Source organism: Sapajus apella, unplaced genomic scaffold (genome assembly GCF_009761245.1).
Source record: "Sapajus apella isolate SASKATOON/1434 unplaced genomic scaffold, GSC_monkey_1.0 scaffold84, whole genome shotgun sequence".
Lineage (NCBI taxonomy): Eukaryota > Metazoa > Chordata > Mammalia > Primates > Cebidae > Sapajus > Sapajus apella.
This window is the reverse complement of record NW_022437024.1, coordinates 4,069,322-4,090,048: the sequence shown is the minus strand read 5'-3', so window position 1 is coordinate 4,090,048 and position 20,727 is coordinate 4,069,322. Positions and strand designations below refer to the sequence as shown.

Here is a 20,727-nt window from a genome sequence, read left to right as displayed (position 1 = left end):
AATCCCAGCTATTCAGGAGGCTGAGGCAGGAGAATTGCCTGAACCTGGGAGGCGGAGGTTGCAGTGAGCCAAGATCATGCCACTGCACTCCAGCCTGGGTGACAGAGTGAGACTTTGTCTCAAAAAAAAAAAAAAAAAAAAAAAATGAACGGGGACCACATAAGGAAAAGTTATACTGAGGAATTTAGGCATTGTTTACAATAAATGAGCAGCCTTTGATATGTTTTAGTCAGGGTAATAATAGGTCAGATTTGTCCTGGCTCACTCTGGTAGTAATATTGAGGATGAATTTGATGAATATGGATGGAAATAGGTGAATCAGAGACCTAAGTAATATGGTAAATTAGACATCTATTAATAGCCTAAAGACTTTTAAAAGGAAAAGGAGTATTAATCCTCTCACAAATACCACAGATCTAAAATCTAATTTCAGAGAGCTAAGAAAGAAATAAGAATAGAAAATAGGACTCACCTGTAAATTTTAATGTTTATATTGTGTTAGAAGCAACTTTATAAAATCTTAGATCCAATGATTGAAAATCTTTAGCTTTTTTAGATGAAGTCTCGCTCTATCGCCCAGACTGGAGTGCATTGGTGCAATCTTAGCCCACTGTAACCTCCGCCTCCAGGTTTAAGCTATTCTCTTCCCTCAGCCTCCAAAGTAGCAGAGACTACAAGCACCTGCCACTGCGCCCTGCTAATTTTTGTATTTTTAGTAGAGACGTGGTTGCTCACACCTGTAATCCCAGCACTTTGGGAGGCCAAGACTGGTGGATTACCTGAGGTCAGGAGTTCAAGACCAGCCTGGAAAATCATTAGCTTTTAAGCAGTAAATTTTTATTTTCCCTCTTTTACATATACAGCAAAGTGAGGCCCCCTTTTCAAGTTAGATGATTATCAAAGTCACATAATTTAAATGTTGATTACAAGGTAACCATTTTGTGTACTGTGATGAAAATGAGCGGTGTATAGATAGAATCAGATAGAAAGAGACGGATAGAAGGGCAAATCCAAGAAGTATTTATAGGGAAGAAAGAAGTCTTAGCAACATATTTGCTTTAGAAGTAGTATGGCCTTAAGTCGCAGATGTGGTTTATTTTCCTTTTGTTTCTAATACCTACCACTGACTCTCAACACGCTGCACAAAGACATTCATTCACACAGTGCCTTCCTTCTGAGAGTTCTCAGAAAATTCTTATGGAATGAATGGACAGATGGATGAATGACAAGGGAGAAATATGTTCATGTTTTGAAGATAGCTTTGCAATAAACAGATTCTAGTTGAAGTTTTTTTTAAGGTATCTTTGGGAGTGTTTAGCATCCCAGTCTGCATAGTTTTAACTTATATATAGGGTCTGTTATCACATGCTAGAGGCTTGCATGTTATAACAACATGGAAAAGAGACAGGCTGGAGACCCAGCCATATGGAAAAAGCAGCCCTAAATATTCAAAAGGGAGATGAATCTGAAAGATTTGGTGTAAAGGTAAGGAATGCAGCTCCTGAGTTTCACAGCGCATAAGCTGATGTACACACACATGACCCTTTGTCACCAAGAAGAGATTATATGTATCTTCAAAACATGAACATATTTCTCCCTTATCATTCATCCGTCTGTCCATTCATTCCACAGGCATTTTCTAAGAACTCTCAGAGGGAAGGCATTATGTGTGTGTTTTTGTGTGGTGTGTTGAGAGACAGTGGTGGATATTAGAAGAAAGAAACCTCATCTGCAACCTAGTGTGTGCTAGCAGTGTCTCTTCTTAACTGGAAATTTAGTAAAGAAGAGCTTTGTGATATAGTTTGCTTTTTCACAGTTTATGCATCTTATTTAAAATTTATCCTTTTACAATTTTAAATGAGTTGAAAACATTTTCCAAGAATTAATTTGCCTGCATGGGTGGTATATGAACATCTTTGTAATATGAGGATACTATTTTGTGCACTGGAACATGCATGTTTACAGTGACTGACACTGTTTTTTACACACTGACCACAGTCTAGACAATCTGTCTGAAGTTTCATGCAGAGTTTTTCATGAGAACACTTTTCAGGTCTGACATCATAATGGGCCACCCAGATTGCTTCTACTGAATGTGCTCAGAGAGGCAGCAGGGGTTTTGGAGGCCGAAGGATCTGAATCACAGTACTGCTACCAATTGGCTGCTGTTTTTTGCAAATGATTGGCCCCAGTTTCCTCATCTAAAAAATAAAAAAAGATAATAATTCTGTGGTAAGTTATATGAGAAAACAGAAGTAATGACCTTATCATGGGAATGGGGAGTGGTACTGGAGGGTCACTTTCTGTCCTGGGTCCTCAGATTCATCAAGATTCTCAATTTTAATATTTTGATATTAACTCCAAATGATGTTAGACAATTAATTATAGTGATACTTTGAATACTTGATATAGAATCAAGGGGTAACTTTCATTATATATTTTAAAACTTATATTCCATATATCACTCCCTATAATGGTCTAGAAATATTTTTTAATAAATAGTATAAATGTATTGTGAACTATGCTTGTATATGACAATAAATTTGCTTATTTGAGGACATATTAATTTATTCAAGGAAAATAATGAAATATACAATTTTAATAACTCTATTTTGTCATTTTAAAATTATTATACAAGAAATTTCCAAGCCAGCATGTAAAAGAGTCTGAATCATTATCATTCCTGATGCCATAACACTTAGAAAGATAAATATTAATTTCTTTTTCCTCCAGTTATCTCATGACAGTAATATTTTATTTAGCTAGTGTTATCAGAATATTGGAAATTTTATATTTTTTTCAGCTAGTCTGTTTGTCAGAGTCTTTAAGCACTGAAATTTAAAATTGTTTTTAAGGGAAATACTTGTAAAGTATATTAAATATTCTCTTCCCTCAGGTGTGGCAGCTGTAATCTCTTCTTGGTGACAAAGGGTCATGTTTGTGCACATTAGCTTATGGGCTGTGAAAGTCAGGGGCTGCATTCCTTACCTTTATACCAAACCATTCAGGTTCATTTCCCTTTTGAATATTTAGGGCTGCTTTTTCCATGCGACTGGATCTCAAGCCTGTTTCTTTTCCGTGTTGTTGTAACATGCAAGCTTCTAGCATGGCTTCTGCTACTATGGGGTGGGAAACTAATAGGTTCTAAGTGGGGATTTGAGAGTCTTTTCCACTAGAATCTATAGGTTAAAAGATGCACATTTTAATATATAGACATGGTGACGTCTCTAACAAACACTCAGAGAATTTCATTTATTTAAGTGTGGGTAGGTATTATGCTATGTTCTGAATAGCTGGACTTTCTAGAAAGATAACTTCTTTTAAAATTAGATATTGCTTAATTTGGAATGTGATCATTTCATAAATTATCAACTGCTTAAAGTCATTTTATTTCTAGAAAATTCATTTCATTGAATGATCAATTAGTAGTACTTTGTTGTCATTACCAACATCTACAGTCAACTTTGAGATTTTATTATTGGGCAGACAAATAATATTGGATCAGTATGATAGACAGGTACTCTTTTAAGTCTTATTATATTATATTATTATTATTATTATTTGAGATAGTGTCTTGCTTTGTTGCCCAGGCTGAAGTGCCCTGGTACAATCTCAGCTCACTACAATCCCTACATCCTGAGTTCAAGTAATTTTTCTGCCTCTGCCTCAGCCTCCTGAGTAGCTGAGATTACAGGCATGTGCCATTACACCCACCTAATTTTGGTATTTTTAGTAGAGACAGCCTTTCACCATGTTGGCCAGGCTGGTCAAGGAATGATCACTTGAGATCAGGAGTGATCTCAAGTGAGCTACCTGCCTGGGCAACAGAAATTTTTTAAAGTATAAAGTAATATGAGCTCTAATCTATTGTTTTATTTAGGGAGAGGAATACTCAGCAGCTGCTTTTATGTTACTTTTTTCTTGTTAATGGCCAAATCCTTACTTTCGAAGGAAGATTTTTATTTTTAGAGGAAGAAATTTCTAAAAGTTAGCTGTATTCCTGAATATTAGCTGTTTCAAATATTGTTATATTATGCATAAACAACAATGCAGTTAAGGGAATACCAACATCTGGATGCTTTTTATAGCTGTAATTCTACTAATTAAAGAATTATATGAAACCTAAATTTAGTATTTCTGATCTGGGAGTTGAATATCAATTTTTAAATAGTGTATAATTCTAAAGTTGTATGTAAAGATTTTTCATCATTGGTTACTAAATTCACCTAATTCTGTCTGTTTGGAGTTGTACATTCTGGGCCATGACATAAAAGTTAATAGGCAAAATAGTGAAACACAGCCAGTGGTTCTGTAGGGAAGTAAGTTCCATCCTACCTCTTAATTGACCTGAGAGAGAAAGGCAGGGCCAGGAGAAGGGGAAATAGACTTACTCTTATGTTGGGAGTTGAGCAGCTTGTGATAGAAGAAACCTAAAAACCTTACTGCCATATTTATTCATTTATTTATTATTTAATGCACCATTTGACCATATTTACATTCTTAATTTGGAAAGGAAAATGTTCTGCTTGAAGAGATAGTATATAGTAAATGAGTTGCACACTGTTTTATAAAGTTCATTCTATCTTGCAGCCAAGGATGAGAACCACTATTAGCAAAAGTGTTGAATTTCATTAGAGGATTCACCTTGAGTAGTGTCGAGAGATTTTGGTTAGGCTTTTTATACTGCTTTAAAGCTTTGGTGAGATTTTTAGCTTAGGAGCTAATTACTATTTATACCAGTTCTTGTGAATACATATGATTCTCATAAAAAAGAAATGTATTATAATTGCCTTTTAGGAAATTTCTTTCAAAATTGCCTATTAAAATGTTAATATTAACCTTTATTTGTGCATTGACTTAAAAATCACTGGAAGTACTAGTTTATTTATAAATACATTTTGTGGCATTTATACATTTTTAGGATCTTTAAAAGGTAGTTTCTTATACTACTTATTTATTGTGCAACAAAGGAGAGAGAGCAGCTTAGGAATTCCTAAAGTGGGTTCTTAATTTGGAATATTAGAAATGATACCATATCTTCTAGGCAATCAGAGTGATCAGTTTATGTCATACTGTTTAAAATGCTATCATATAGTTTTTCTTTCCATTTCTGTATATTATGTTTCTGTGGGATTGGGAAACTATGTGTTAGGAAAGTGGGCGGTCAAGGATAAATTCTTAATGCTTCATAATGGGAATGTCTAAGTAGAAACACACAGTATTTCAGATCTTCAACTGTATTTGCCAGTCACTTACCTGAAAGACAAGCATTTGAACATGCAGGAGCTGCCATATCATGACTGGGTGTCATGGCAGCCACTGCCATTTCTTTTACTGTCCTAAGGTCAGATTAAAGCAAGCAGAACTCTCCTGCTCTGAATCTATCATAGACAATTGTGTTAGAGTATGGTGAACCAGTGACTCAGAAATAGTGATCATTTCTATATGTGCTTTTGTGAAGTATATTTCTGAATTATATATTGTATTACAAGAGTCATAATGGTTCTCCCAAGGACAGTTATCCATGTGTTAATATCTCACACTGATTAATCCTTATCACCTAATCAGAAAAATCATGGTTGTTCACTTTTTAAAAATATATAGAATACAGTCCTGTAAGTGAAGGTTTATGTTTTGCTATATTGGAAGAGAAAATTTTAGGTGAAACCAGATCTTTCTTTTTGCTGACATTATTTTGGTAGGACCAGACGGATCATATTTCTTCCGGTCATCATCCAAGCAAAAAAAGAAAGGTAGCAGAGAGTGACTTTTCTAGTGCATCTGTTCTTATTAAGTAATTTAATGCTGCAAAAGCAAAACTGGGATGTATCGGAATATCAGAATAATATTGTTGTAAGGATATGGAGATTTTAATCTAAATTTTAAAAGTAAATAAATATGAAAAGTTACTTTCATATGTGTTGTACAATGAAAATTTGTTAAAGTTTTCTTAAACTTCCGTGTTAACATTCTGAGTCTGCCTATGTTCATATGCACTTTACATTTTTGTACTTCCTCTGCTTTTATGTTCAGCAGAGCTTTTCAAACAATTTATCTACTATAGAATATCTATATTAACTGAAAGAAATAGATTTGCAAAAAAAAAAAAAAGGCTGTTGGGAGAGCTAAGGTATATCTATATGTCAGAATGTTAACGCCTTAAGGGTCTTTAGGCTTGACCTTGTTTAACCCTTTTATTTTACAGTAAGGGTGCTGAGGCCCAGGGCATTAAGTGTCTTGTCCAAATTTAGTTTCCTACTTAGTGACAGAGCCAAAGCTGGAAGAAAAACTCTGATCATTCCCCCTTAAAGTTATTTTTCATCATAGCATTCTGTTTGGAAGAAATAGGGCAACTCTTAATTTACAAATAAGTAAGTTGCTTGATTAGAAAGTAACAAATAGTGCTCACTTTGGCAGCATGTATACTAAAATTGGAATGATACAGAGATTGGCGTGGCCTTTGTATGGATGGCATGCAAATTCATCAAGCGATCTATATTTTTAAAAAAATACAAGTTTTAAAAAGAGACTAACAAATACCAAATATTGCCCACATACATTTTATATTTTAATGTTTTTTTTTGGTTTTGCAGCATTTCAGAAAAGAAAATTAAAGGTTTCGTTTTGCTTTTTATGTAGTTTGGTGCAATAACTTTCTACCTGACTTTCTTATTTTTCCTATCAACTTATATTTCTGAGACTAAGTATCACGTTTGTGTGTTCTGTAGATGTGTGAAAACTGTTAATACTTAATGGCAAGCTGTGTGATTTAATCATGGTTTAAATCTCCTCCAACATTGTCCCAGCTTGGATATTGTGAAAGGAGATGTTCCTTGTAGAGCCTATTATTTTAATAATGTAGTCTAACTCATATAATACAGTATGTATGACAATATTTACAATTATATTTTGCTATCAGTGCAGTAACAGATAAAATTTATAAGCCAGTTGTAATCTATTTGTCCAACAGTAGGTCCCTAACTGATTAAAAAAAAAAGCCATTAGATAAAATAACTTTTTTTCTTATAATATTTATAATCTTGTTAACCTTTGGAATTCTAAAAATGTATAGTGGATCAAATTGTTCTTGCCTATTATTTAGAATTTCTTGTGGTTTTTAGATTTACTGTAAATAATGAGTGTTTTCAGATACACCACACAATGGCGACTTGTCAACTACTGTATTTATATGTGAGATAGACCAGTTTTAGAGATAGCCACATGATACCAATATATGAACTTCAGTCTCTTAGAAGACAAATAATGGCTTTTTCAATTTCTCTTTCAGAACAAAGGAAGAATTATGCACGGGACAGTGTCAGCAGTGTGTCAGATATATCTCAATACCGTGTTGAAGTAAGATGCTTTGCTGTTTGCTAGTATTTAGAGTGACCCTTGAGGAACATAAAAATTGGAAGTTAAATCAGATTTATGCTTTATTTCATTGTTACAATGTCTTTTAAGTTTCATTGACATTTTTGTTTAGATTTTTTAAAACAGATGTTTCATGGTCTGTTTTCATAAAGAATTATTTAAAAATCATAACTACTACTCATTTATCATTGCCTCTCTTATTTCATTTAAAATAGGATAAGGACTTCTACTTTGTACTCTAGAATCTTCTTGAAATCAAGCCTTTGATAGTTTCATTAAACAGTTTAAAGTGTAATTAAAGTTATTACTAGTTCTAGTTAAATAACAGCTTCTTTTTTACTTTTTGCTCTGCTTTCTTTTAAGATATTTGCTCCTGATTGGAATCTCGCTAGATGACCTCTGCTTATAGTAGAAAATATTCAAGCAGGGAAGCAATTTTTAAATTGCTCTTATTTTCAGTTTTCTACCTACCTCAAGCATGCTTAGTTAAATTTAAGCAGTTTTGTTTCAGTAAGTGGTTTTAGTGGATTGAATAGTTTGACAGTTGCTATAGACTAGAATTATGCTGTTGCTACAATCAGTGTCCATAGTTTTAAAGCTGTCATACAGATAACCTGCTGTTTAAATGCTGCTGTGTTCAGCATTAAAATAACCATAATAGAGTATAAAAAAGGGGGAAAGTATATTTTAAGGGAGTATTATTTAAGCTGTTTAGAATTTGTTTTTACGTATTGTTTATGTAGTTCAACATGTCTCAGTATGAAACAGATTTAGGTGTCTTATGAGTCAAAATGCCGTTTCTTCTATTCAACAAAAACCAATTTGGCTTTATTCTCTCAATAAGATAGTCATGAAGTTTTAAGAGTACTTTGTGTTTGTCCTTCTCTGCTAGCTGACCTCAGGTTAATTTGATTTTCTTTTGAAAAGTGTGTGCTAAGAGGTTGTATGTGTTTGTGTTATAAATCATTTTCCTTTTTGCGAATCATAAGCACTTGACTACCTTTGTTCTGGATCGGAAAGATGCTATGATCACTGTGGATGATGGAATAAGGAAGCTGAAATTGCTTGATGCTAAGGGCAAAGTATGGACTCAAGATATGATTCTTCAAGTAGATGACAGAGCTGTGAGCCTGATTGATTTAGAATCAAAGGCAAGTTTGTAAAATGTATACTATTTTATTTTCAAGAAAGCCTCACAAATGTTAATGTTTATAATCAGATCAGATTATTTGAAAATGGGTGGAAATTTGACAAAATAAAATATTTACTTTATTTATAGAATGAACTGGAGAATTTTCCTCTAAACACAATCCAGCACTGCCAAGCTGTGATGCACTCATGCAGCTATGATTCAATTCTTGCCCTGGTATGCAAAGAGCCAACCCAGAACAAGCCAGATCTTCATCTCTTCCAATGTGATGAGGTTAAGGTAAAAGAATGGTGACATTTTTTTTCCTCTTTAAGCAGATGTTCTGGCAGCTTTTCAAATACCTATTTTGATAATATATCTGGATACTAGGGACTAGATTTTTAGTTTCTGAGAAACTCATAATAAAAACAAATACCTTAGTATCTTCCTTAGGATTTCTGTGGCAGGTAAATAAAGAAATTAGGGTGATATTAATAAAATGAGGGGCAAGCACAGTGGCTCACACTTGTAATCCCAGTGCTTTGGGAGGCCAAGGCTGTAAGGTGGCTTGCGGCCAGGAATTCAAGCCCAGCCTGGACAACAAAGCAGGACCCAGTCTCTACTAAAAAGGTTTTAAAAATTAGCCAGATGTGGCTGTACACACTTGTAGTCTCACCTACTCAGGTGACTGAGGGAGGAAGATCTCTTGAACCCAGAGTTGGAGATTACAGTGAGCTATGATCACCCCTCTGCACTCCAGTCTGGGCAACAGAATAAGACTGTGTGTCTTAAAAATAAGATGCATTCTGTTTATTTTTTAAAAGGGTAGATAATATATTAAATTCACATCGAGTGCCTTATAATTAAAAATTGATTATTCAGAAATCATGCTTTATAGAAAATAAATAATCATGCAATCCTAATTTATTCTGCACTAATGACATAGCATGGATCACTGCAATGAAGCAGTTAGACATTTCCCACGATATTGATTTAAAGTTCACCATTTAATTATGTGGCTTGAATCATTGCTCAAGATTTGTAATTCCTAAATGATATGTGAAAATAGTTGAACCAGTAATAATAGGCTAGCTCCTGAAAGTTTCTACTTGAAAGTACAGTGTAATTTCAAATGATTATAATTTGTGATGCTTTATTGGACCTTAGAAGTTATCTTCAACCTTGAATGTGTTTATTTCCTGAGTTGTTTTCTTTGAAAGAGAAATCATTTTATGTTAATTGGTACTTTGCCAAAGCAGTCATTTAACATTTTGATGATATATTATAAAATATCCATGTAATTTTATTTTATAAAGAAATTCTAGAAGATTAGGACAGTCACTTGATCTTTTCTTTATTTTTGACATTTAAACATGGTAGATAAAGTAAGATTGACTGTAAACAGTGTATTTTATAATTTTCTTATTTCGATTTACATCATAGATGACTTTCTAAAAATCTTCTTTCAAAAGAACTGGCATTTAGGTAATTTGTGTAAGTGATATTCATCAGATTTTTTTATAGTGCCTTTTGAAAGTCATAAGTATATTATAATTTTTGAAAGGTTAGATATAATCAACAAATATTAAAGGGAGTATTTTGCTTTGATATATAGTGAAATTAAATTCAAACATTTTGTAAACCAGAGGCCTAAGTTAAAACACATTTCAAATTTGATGTTTGTATTTGTGCTCTAAAAAGCCCCTTGGGAGCTAAGAGTTACTATACTGTGTAAAGTTTCTAGATTTTAAGTTTGGGAACAAAGGGCTTGCTTTACTTGATATGGAATGGTAATGGTAATGGATTCAAAACGGATTTACTGAATATAGTCTTGTCCTAACCCCAAAAGCTCACATACCACTAAGCACTATATGCATTTACTCATTAGTTTCATACTCTGCATATGAGACATTTTCCCCTTGGCTGGTTAAAAATATAAAGGCAATGAAAAATAAAGTTTATTTTATAAAGTTCATTGTACAATATTGCTTTTGATTTTTAAAGTTTCTTTTTATATGACTTCATGCAATGCTTCTGCCCACCTTTGCAGTAAAATTTTTCTTAGAAATATAATAGCCCCAGTATACGAAGTTGAAGATTCCTAGGCATCTTCAGTTTTTGTTTTGGGGTTATTTAAAAAAAAATTTTAAATACATATTTTTTTCATCTTTAGTTTTAGTATCCTATGTAACAGAAAGCCTTTGACATGATGTTTGGAGTGTCTTATTGAAACTAAATGCTCTTAGGAAGTCACACTGGAGTGGGATGCATTGGCACTCTCATTTAACTAGCAATGTGACGCTCGCCAGGCCCATTCATACAAGTACTCCTCAGTTTTATTAACTAGAAGGAACTGATGAGATGCTCTTTTAAGTATCCGACCATTTCTCAAATTTTATGATTATCAATGCTTACTGTAAAAGAAATACAACATACATATTTGAGAAAACATAATTATAGAGAACAAAGAGGCACAAACATAGATGGTACATCTCAACAACAGTCTAAGATAGAGTAATAATTCCTGGCTGCAAACAAACTTTGCAACCAAACAAAAACTCCTTATCTCCTAATCTCATGTTGATCCTCAAGAAAAACCCAATTGAATGTTCTTGTTGGAAAAATTGTTTGTAGAAAGTTAACTTTTACCTGAAGTCACAAAATAAAGTGGTTATTTAAAGAGGCACAACCTAGTATTGGGGTTTATCTCATCAGTGTAGTGGATTTGCCTTAAACCCAAAGATTTGTTTTGCTGGGTTAATGGGTGTCCAATGGATCTTGAGGCTGAGAATGGGAAGGAACTCTGTTGTAGGTGTGAGGGTGCTTAACCCCTTAATTTCTTCCCAATTAGAGATTTTTACACAATTTTATTTTTAGCCTGTGCATATCTTTTCTATTATTGCCTTTATTTAATAATAGTTTCTTTTAAAGATAATCTTTAAAAATTTCTTCAGTTTTAAAATCTTTAAAATCTTTTAAAATCTTTAAAGTCATTATAAAAACCATTATAAAAACTGCAAGAGTCATGTTTTGCAAGATTTTTGTGAAAAGACTTTTTGCATCAAGAGACTTATTGATTCAGACAAGAAATAATCCCTTTTTCTGTTTTAACCTACATATCAAGACTCAGAAAAATCTATAAACTTCCAGGTAACTTGTGTCTCCTTGCAGGCAAACCTAATTAGTGAAGATATTGAAAGTGCAATCAGTGACAGTAAAGGAGGGAAACAGAAGAGGAGGCCTGATGCCCTGAGGTAAAAACACTAAAAGAAGTCAAGGGGTAGAATTGATGGTTTTGTTTCTAAGGCTTTTTTTCCCCCAAAGGGTTAGAAAAGTTATTTTCTATGGAAGTATGTTACTCTATTTTGTAGATCATAACCTGTAGACTCAACACGGTTGCTCTCCCAAGTTTGTCAATGTGTTTACTCCTTTTCTCTCCATATTTTTGGTCTTTCTCTGATATGACTTCACTTGTGTTGGAAGTCAGGGTCATGAAAGATGAGTGGCGTTTTAAGAGAAGGTATCCTAGGGAAATACAAGCTAGACAGTAGGATTGTAATTGGTCCATGGCCCTTCCAAATCACATGAAGACTCAAAGAAAATCAACCTAGTTTTCAGCTATTATTTTTTTTTTGTATTTCAGATGCATTTATAAATGTACATAATATGGAATGCTTAGGAAATCCTTATTGCCTCTTGATATAATTGTTTTTGAATTTTAATAACTAGTACCACAAGCTAATTGATATGTTATAGAAATAGAGATGGTAAAAATTCTATTTGTTTTCATCTTTTTAAGGATGATTTCCAACGCAGACCCTGGTATACCGCCTCCACCCCGAGCTCCTGCCCCTGCACCCCCTGGAACTGTGACCCAGGTGGATGTTAGAAGTCGGGTGGCAGCCTGGTCTGCATGGGCAGCCGACCAAGGGGACTGTGAGTCTTCCTAGAATTAATACTTATTGAACACTTTCTTTGGGTTGGGACATAGTTCTTGCTTTCAAATTCTGAGGCTGATTTCAGAACAGAAGCTTGAGGTTAGTTTTAAGAAATCAAATCTTAGATAAAAGAAAGCTAAGCCTGGAATTTTGTTAAGATTATTATCTGTAAGTGTTTAGACCCACGATTTAATAAATATGGTATTAGGGTTAGTATCTTTTTTTTTAATGCTAAGAGAGGAAGTTTCACTTGATCGACAATTAAAAAGATGGTATCAAAATGGGCACCAAAATATGTACAGGTTTTTTTAAAGATTGTACTTCAAATTATTTCCATTTATTATTCTGTAACTACAGTGCCTTTTTGGACAAGTTTGTCACATTCATGGAAAGGTTGTCAGGACAGTGGTTGGCTGTTGACAGTGGAGACAAGTACAGCTGTACTTGTCAAGTGGGCCCTATGGGTGCGGCATCATTTCACCTTGGCATTCTGTTTAAAAGCAATTATAGCATAGAACTTAGTGTTACTTTTTATGTTAGAATATTTTACTAGAATCTGAAATGTTTACAACTAAAAAATGCCTTAAAATATGTTTTGTCTGGTCTCTTCATTTTAAGGATGAATACATTGTGATTCAGCAGGCTTGAATCTGATGAACTTTTGCTTCTACTCCAGTGGGACTTCTTAACTTTCTTATTCTTTATCCAGTAAAGTATTATTCATACAGACTATCTGGTACTGTAGTTAAACAATATAATTCATTACTAAAAATGAGTGACCTCGGACTCTACTTTGGATGTTCAGGGTAGAAGCTGGGCTCTGAAGCAAGACCTGATCTACCTGTGTGGTCTTGGAAAGTTATATCTCTGTACTTCAGCCTCATCTCTAAAATGGGGATAAATAATTCATGGATTGCTATGAATCTGAAAGTAAATAATGTTAATGATAGTACCTACCACAGAATAGTAAGCATAATTAGTGGTTCTCATTTTGCCAAATTGAGTTCATTTTCTTTCTGAGTTGTTTTCCCTGTTATTTAGGTTTCTTATATTCTTAAAGGTTTTTTCCTTTAAAGGAAAAGCTGAGCTTCCAAAGACATGAAAAAAAGAACTCTTTGATGCATTCATTAAAAAAATTAATTAACAGAGCTATGTGGTTTAATTTTACAACAGTTTCTGTTTTCATAAATTATGTAAATTTCTATTGATCTGTTTTGTATTTAAAATGTGTTTAAAAGACAGTAGTTTATTGTATTCTGTACTTTTTGTGTATTTATGATGTTTTTGTTGTTATTGTTTCGATGAAGAGGTGCTGAAGTAAAGGAAGGATAAGACACCTTTGCAGGCATTCTGAACAAATCTGTAAAAATATATGTCGAACCTAATATAATTTTTTTTTTAAACAGAGTCTCACTTTGTTGCCCAGGCTGGAGTACAGTGGTGTGATCTCAGCTCACTGCAACCCCCGCCTCCTGGGTTCAAGTGACTCTCCTGCCTCAGCCTCCTGAATAGTTGGGTTTACAAGCACGTGCCACCACGCCTGGCTAATTTTTGTGTTTTTAGTAGAGACAGGGTTTCACTATGTTAGCCAGGATGGTCTTGATCTCCTGACCTCGTGATCTGCCTGCCTGAGCCTCCGAAAGTGCTGGGATTACAGACGTGAGCCAGCGTGCCCGGCAGAACCTAATATAATTATAACAAAGAGAGAATTTATCCCTAGGGATTTCTGAGCTTTCGTTAGATTTTATCTGAAATATTTTCTGCAATGTCATCTGTTTAAACTAAGTAAGATAAGGCTTTCAGAACTTCTAATTTACTACTAGACCAAACAGAAGACTTATTATATCAGGTTTGGCCTCGATCCAGTCCGGTTTTTAGTTAGCACCTCAAGGAGTATCTTTCTGGTTCCTCTGAAGGCCCTGGCTGACTCAGGCTAAACTGCTCCTCCTTTGAATCCCTGAGGTATATCTACCCCTGACTTCGAAAAGTGATGTCTGTGGAATAGCCCCAGTGGCACTGGGGTTCCTAGCTGTGTCTCTGACCTGACAGAGTCCAAGATATACCATATCTCCTCTTCACTGTGCCCTCCAAATGATATTTTTTGGGAACTCTATAGCTATTTCAACCTCAACTTAGTACTTTCTGTGGTAGTCCATTACAGCCAAGGTAGCAGTTAATCCACGTGTAAAATAGCTAACTGGCAAGATTTCACAGATAGAAATTTAATGATCTTAAAGTAGTTAACAGCTGCTAATTAAGCTTCATAAGACACAGTGATTTCTTCTTTCTTTCTTTTTTTTTTTTTTTTTTTTTTTGTTGGCAAGTGTTCCAGTTACAGGTAAAGACAGTATAAAGGAAGAATAGCAATACAAGGTTTTCAGTATTTTTTGCAGTTCTCTGTATTGAACATCATGAGTCATGATAATGTATCATGACTTGTATTTTCATTTGTGATGTTTCATTTCTGTTTTTCCGTCCATATATTTTAAAATTTTTTTCTACCGTGAAATATTTGCAACAACTCTGTGTTTAGAGGTAGTATTAACTGACTCATACCAGGAAGGAGTTCATGATAATAACTTCATGATTAATATCATGTTCTAGCCAGCTGAGCAGCCTTAACATTTTGAATGGTCTTAAGACATTTATTTTTTTAATGTGAAAATTCCTGTCTGCTTTTAAAGCATGTAGCTTAAAATTAATGAAACCAACATTGTGGGTTTTAAGCTTAATTACACTAGAATTTTAAGAAGCACTCTTCTGTCAGAACTCCCAAAGCTTTATTGTAGTCACAGTGTTGGAATGTATAAAAATTACAGTTCTGTTGTATTAGAACTTAGTTGACCAGTTCTGAGAAATAAAAGCTTAGCTGCTGGTTTATATTTCAGGCTTTTATGGGAATTAAAGGGTGCTAAGTTAAGGTTAGTTCTACGGGTAGCTGACTCAGGGAAGAGAGAAAATAGAGGGGATATTACACAGTAAATAAACATCATAAAGGCAGGAGGACCAATACTTAAGCTCTGCCCAACTGCTTCTTTAGTGGTGACAAGGATGCATTTCATGGACGATGAGCACAGTTTTGACTTGTGTATCCAGTGGAGATGTTCCCTTTTGCAAACGGTCCTCCTTTTTAACTAATTTTTATGTTTTAATTGACTGTAGTGGTATTGTGTGAGTAAAAGATTGAAAGACTTATGACTTTTCTTTCTGTAGTTGAGAAACCAAGGCAGTATCATGAGCAGGAAGAAACGCCTGAGATGATGGCAGCCCGAATTGACAGAGATGTGGTAAGTACAGTAGTCGTCTTTAGATTATTGACATTTTTTTTTAAGAGGAAAAAAAAATTCACAAGAAAATGAACTTGATTTAAATAAAGATGTTTTATAGAAACCATGTTTTCTGTTTCTAGTGATGGTCATGTTGTTTGATTTATTTTTTCCTTATCTGTTTTTGCCTTTATGCCAGTATTTAGGTAGTAGACTAGTTTACATAGAAACTTAGGCTGAATTATTAGATTTCAGGAATGGTACAGTTTTTCTTTCATTATAGTTTGTAGTTCATAATTGAAATATTTTTAATATGTCTTCTTGGCATTTATTAACAATGTATTTTAGAATGCCTAAAAGATAAAAGTTAAGAGGCATTTTAAAGGATAGATTTGTAAATCGTAATGCTTTACAGAATGAGAATTCTGTAAATATTCTGGTTATAGAATACGGTGTTAATGTAATTACTTTTTATACTTTACACATGTTACCAGCTTATGGAGAAACAAATACTAAAAGGAATTTGAAATTTGGAATTCAATTTTTATATAACGCTATTACATTTTACACTTAAAAGTTTAACCCCAATTTCTAGTCTTAAATTAGAAGAATGTCAAGTTTCACACATACTGGAGAAAGGCAACTAAGACTATAGTATATAAGGTAACCAAATTCATTCCAGTGATCTCCGAAAACATAGTACATCATTAATTCTATTTTGTCATGTGGAAACACTTATTAATGCTTAGTATCATAGACTAGCTATTAGGTCATCACAACTTCTGTATATCTTTAATTCTATGAAATAATATTGTCAGTTCTTTATTGGGACATTTATCAGTAAAACAAAAATGCTCAGTGCTCATCTAACAAAGCATTGTTTAGAATTTTTTTCTTAACTTTGTGTGGGAGAACACTGAGAAAATTAAAGTAATTGAAAATAACCTGAGTAGATACTGTGAATGCTTCCTTGATAACATTGAACATACAGCAAAAGTAAGCTAAAGAAAAATGTAAATGTCAGATGGTGGCTGCAGGTATATTTAGTTTGATTCTTGTAATTAATTAGTAATAACCTTGAAATTTGCATGTTGGCTATTTCATTTTTAAAAAACTTTTCTAATATTTACTAACAGTGTACAGCTAAGGCAAAAATAGTTTTGCATTTTATTCTATAATTTCTAATTTCAGCAAATCTTAAACCACATTTTGGATGACATTGAATTTTTTATCACAAAACTTCAAAAAGCAGCTGAAGCATTTTCTGAGCTTTCTAAAAGGAAGAAAAATAAGAAAAGTAAAAGGAAAGGACCAGGAGGTAAGTTGGATTTTCTTAATCTTCTAATGACTGGTTAGAACTCTGATACTACACAGAGTTCTGTCCCTATGAACTGCATAGGAAAACTTCATTGACTGTGGACTAGGGTCCCTCTTCCAGTTTTGGGGTAGCGCCTGAGATTTAGGCAAAGAGTAAGATGAACCCAGGGAAGAGTTCATTTTGATTATAAGTCAGCTATAGTGAAGAAAAATCCTGGGATATTTTACTTAAATCACAGAGACTCTGAGATTCAGGTAGTGACCATCTGTCTGTAGTTTTCATTGGTGATTTTAAAATTAAGTATCTATTAAAGATATAGTTCTATTCATCTTATATTCTGATTTATTCTATTATAAACTAGAACCATATTATTTGTTAAAAGGGTTGACTTATTAAAATATTTAAAAGTTTCAACAGATTTCAATTTTTTATCACAAAACTTTAAACAGTACATTCAGGTCACATACAAAGCCATATAAACACAAATTTGAAGTATGCTGCAGTTCAGCTATTTAAAATGGCCTCAGCTCTATAAAATCAAAATTATGAAAGTAAAGTTTATACTTCCTCTGACAAAATGGTAGAGATGGAAAGATATAAAATAGTAAATAAATATTCCTTTCATTACAGATAACTTCTAAATCTTTCTTTAGCACATATTGATACAGCAAGCTTATGACCTTTGGCTTTATCTTCTACATGTGAATACATGGATACGCCTCCTCTCTACAGATTCCAAAATTAAGTACTATTGCTTCCCAGTATCTTAAACCACTTATTCCTTTTGAAATTGTCTATGAAAGGTATACTATCCTCTTGATCACCCAGATTCAAAACTGCAGATGCTTCTATGACTTCCTTCTCTAGCTTGTAGCCAACATCAATTTTATTTTCTCAGCATCTTCTGTATCCACTTATTTCCCTTTTAATTTTCATAACTGGCATCCAGTTCAAGCTACTATCATTTTTTAAACCCAGCTTTCTAAGCAGTCTTCAAGCCTCTACTGTTTCGTGCTGTGAGAACAGTCTTTTAAAGCTGTCAGTCACTTCATTCTTCTGCTGTAAAGCATGTTAGTTACATGTTCTATTGATGTAAATACAACTCTTCACACTGGAAATCAAGGTTATCCACAATCTAACCTTGATATACTCTTCCATTCTCATGTTTCTCTGATTTTATGTTTGTTGTTTCATGTACAGGCAGTTTACCTTTTCCTTGTTTTTGCTTACGCTGTTTTTATCCAAACGTGATGTTTTTCCCACCATATCGCCCTAGACCAAACTTTTCAAATCCCATCTTATAACCTACTCTCTCCATCTGTCTTTTAAGTATACATTTTCTTGTCACCCAACCAGGTAATTCTTGTCTCACAACCATTGGAACATCTCTTGTTATTTATCTGGTTCATGTATTTTATTAGATTTTAAGTCCCTTAAGAGCAGAGCTTATTGCTTTCTCACTTTTATACTCTTCACAATGATAAGCACAATGCCTGCCACAAAGAAAGGCTATAATGTACGTTTATGGAATTAAATGAGTAATTTGTAGTGCCTAAGGATAGAGCAATCCAGTTCAAACTTTGTGTCTTCTCAGTTGTTACAGTCAGTCAGACTATGAGATGTAGCACAGTAACTAGGTAGCGTGTCTGATGAGATCATTAAACTTTACAGAAGTAAATGTGGCTTTTATTTTTCCATTTAATAAATTTTCTTGGATTTTGCTCTGATCTCCTCCTCCTCTCACTTATTTCATTAGAGGGCGTTTTAACGCTGCGGGCAAAACCTCCACCTCCTGATGAATTTCTTGACTGTTTCCAAAAATTTAAACATGGATTTAACCTTCTGGTAAGTGAAATTTATGTATGTAGAATTAGAAGAAATAAATGAAAAAATTAAAGTCTAGTCAGGATGTTTCTGATCAAATTAAGAAATAAAATTGTTTTTATAGATTTTTGGAGGGTATGTATGTTTTGATTTGCCTTTAATTAAAAACAGCAAATTTAAAAACATGCATATCTAAGAAACTGAATTGAAAAACAATGACTTCTAGTCTCACTCTATCCATGCTAACAAATATATTAAAAGTCAAACTGGTGGTAAAGACTACCCTACTGCCAGGCACGGTGGCTTACATCTGTAATCCCAACACTTTGGGAGGCTGAGGTGGGCAGATCACGAAGTCAGGAGTTCAAGACCAGCCTGGCCAACATGGTGAAACCCCATCTCTACTAAAAATACAAAAATTAGCTGGGCATGGTGGTGCATGCCTGTAATCCCAGCTACTCAGGAGGCTGAGGCAGGAGAATCGCTTAAACTCGGGAGGTGGAGGTTGTAGTGAGATCGTGCCACTGCACTGCAGCCTGGCAACAGAGTGAGACTCTGTCTCAAAAAACAAAAAAATACCACCCCCTCTGAGTCTATGTTGGACTTTTCTCAGTGTCTGTCTTTTGCTCCATAGTAATCTATTTTCTATTTTCTTAATGTTACAGGCCAAATTGAAGTCTCATATTCAGAATCCCAGTGCTGCAGATTTGGTTCACTTTTTGTTTACTCCATTAAATATGGTGAGATTTTATTAGTTTAAGAAAGAATTTTTCTTAGTATATTTTTAAACCCAAAGTGTCTGTCTGGATAATCTAGACTGCTTTGCTTCATTTCCTTGCTTGGGTGCTATTTCTTTGCCACTTGTGTAAACATCAAGAATGTAAAATTTGAGAATTTAAAGAACCTTATAAATCATCTTGTTTACATACCTTATTTATATTTGAGGAAACTAGTATCTCTGACAGAGCTAGGGATATGAAAAGACATAAAGATTTATTGGATACCAGTGTTTCAATGTATACTAGTATATAATATCCAATGCCTTGAATAATGTAGGTGTTTTTCTCATTCTCACAAAATAATCATGAGGAGTCTAGTTCTTGATGGATGGTTTGCTCTGTGAAGTCATTCAGAGACCCATGGGTTTTTTTGTTTTTTTATTTTTTTTAATTGAGGTGTTCCTTCATCTCTTGAACTGTCTCTGACTTGTTTATTCATTTATGCACTTATTCTACAAATACAAACTGAGAGCCTCCTAAGTGCTTGGCTTTATAGTAGTTCATCAGGAACACACAGACAAAAATTCTTACCCTATTAAAACTTATATTGTAGCATCGAGGGCCAGCCAATAACCTAAATAAATGTGTAAGTAATACAGTTGTCTAAAAATCAGATGCTATGCAGAAAAATAGAGTAGAGGAGAACTGGGAGGTCCCCGGGTATGCATGCCTGTGTGTATGTGTGTGGGAAATGGGGTGTTACACTTTTCGAGTAGGGTTGGTTAAAAGAAGCCTCACTGAGATGTCATTGGAGTAAAGGAAGTAAGGAATGGGTCATCAGGATCTTTGCAAGAAGAGAATTCCAGACAGAGAATAATGTGTAAATGTTCTAAGGTAGTAACATGCAAAGCATGTTCTTGGAATAGGTAGATACTGTGACTTCAACAGAATGAGGGAAGGAAAGATTAGGAGATGTTATCAGGAGGGCAACAGGAAGATACATCTTATTGGTCCTTATAAGGGATTGGGAGACCTTTGACAATTGGAGAGTTTTCAGCAGAAAAGAATTGCCCTGGCTATAATGTTTAGAAATTTTGGGGAAGAAGCAGCTAGGGTCGTTATTAAAATAATCCAGATGGGAGATTATGATGCTTGGACC

The 20,727-nt window shown here is 34.0% G+C and overlaps 1 protein-coding gene and 1 non-coding gene across 9 annotated transcripts in view; both read left to right on the top strand.

Annotated features, from left to right (window-relative positions):
- The window catches only part of EPS8 (epidermal growth factor receptor pathway substrate 8), a 168,525-nt gene that overhangs the window by 105,666 nt on the left and 42,132 nt on the right, over positions 1-20,727 (top strand). For all 8 annotated transcript variants that reach the window (XM_032253731.1, XM_032253739.1, XM_032253732.1 and 5 more), the window contains exons 4-12: positions 7,289-7,356; positions 8,364-8,525; positions 8,654-8,803; positions 11,675-11,757; positions 12,303-12,439; positions 15,655-15,728; positions 16,899-17,025; positions 18,782-18,870; positions 19,515-19,589. In XM_032253731.1, coding sequence (XP_032109622.1) covers positions 7,289-7,356; positions 8,364-8,525; positions 8,654-8,803; positions 11,675-11,757; positions 12,303-12,439; positions 15,655-15,728; positions 16,899-17,025; positions 18,782-18,870; positions 19,515-19,589 — 965 coding nt within the window. The remainder of the gene's footprint in view (positions 1-7,288; positions 7,357-8,363; positions 8,526-8,653; positions 8,804-11,674; positions 11,758-12,302; positions 12,440-15,654; positions 15,729-16,898; positions 17,026-18,781; positions 18,871-19,514; positions 19,590-20,727) is intronic.
- On the top strand, positions 6,402-6,503 carry LOC116533900. Its single transcript, XR_004261506.1, has one exon. It is a non-coding gene; the product is annotated as a U6 spliceosomal RNA (small nuclear RNA).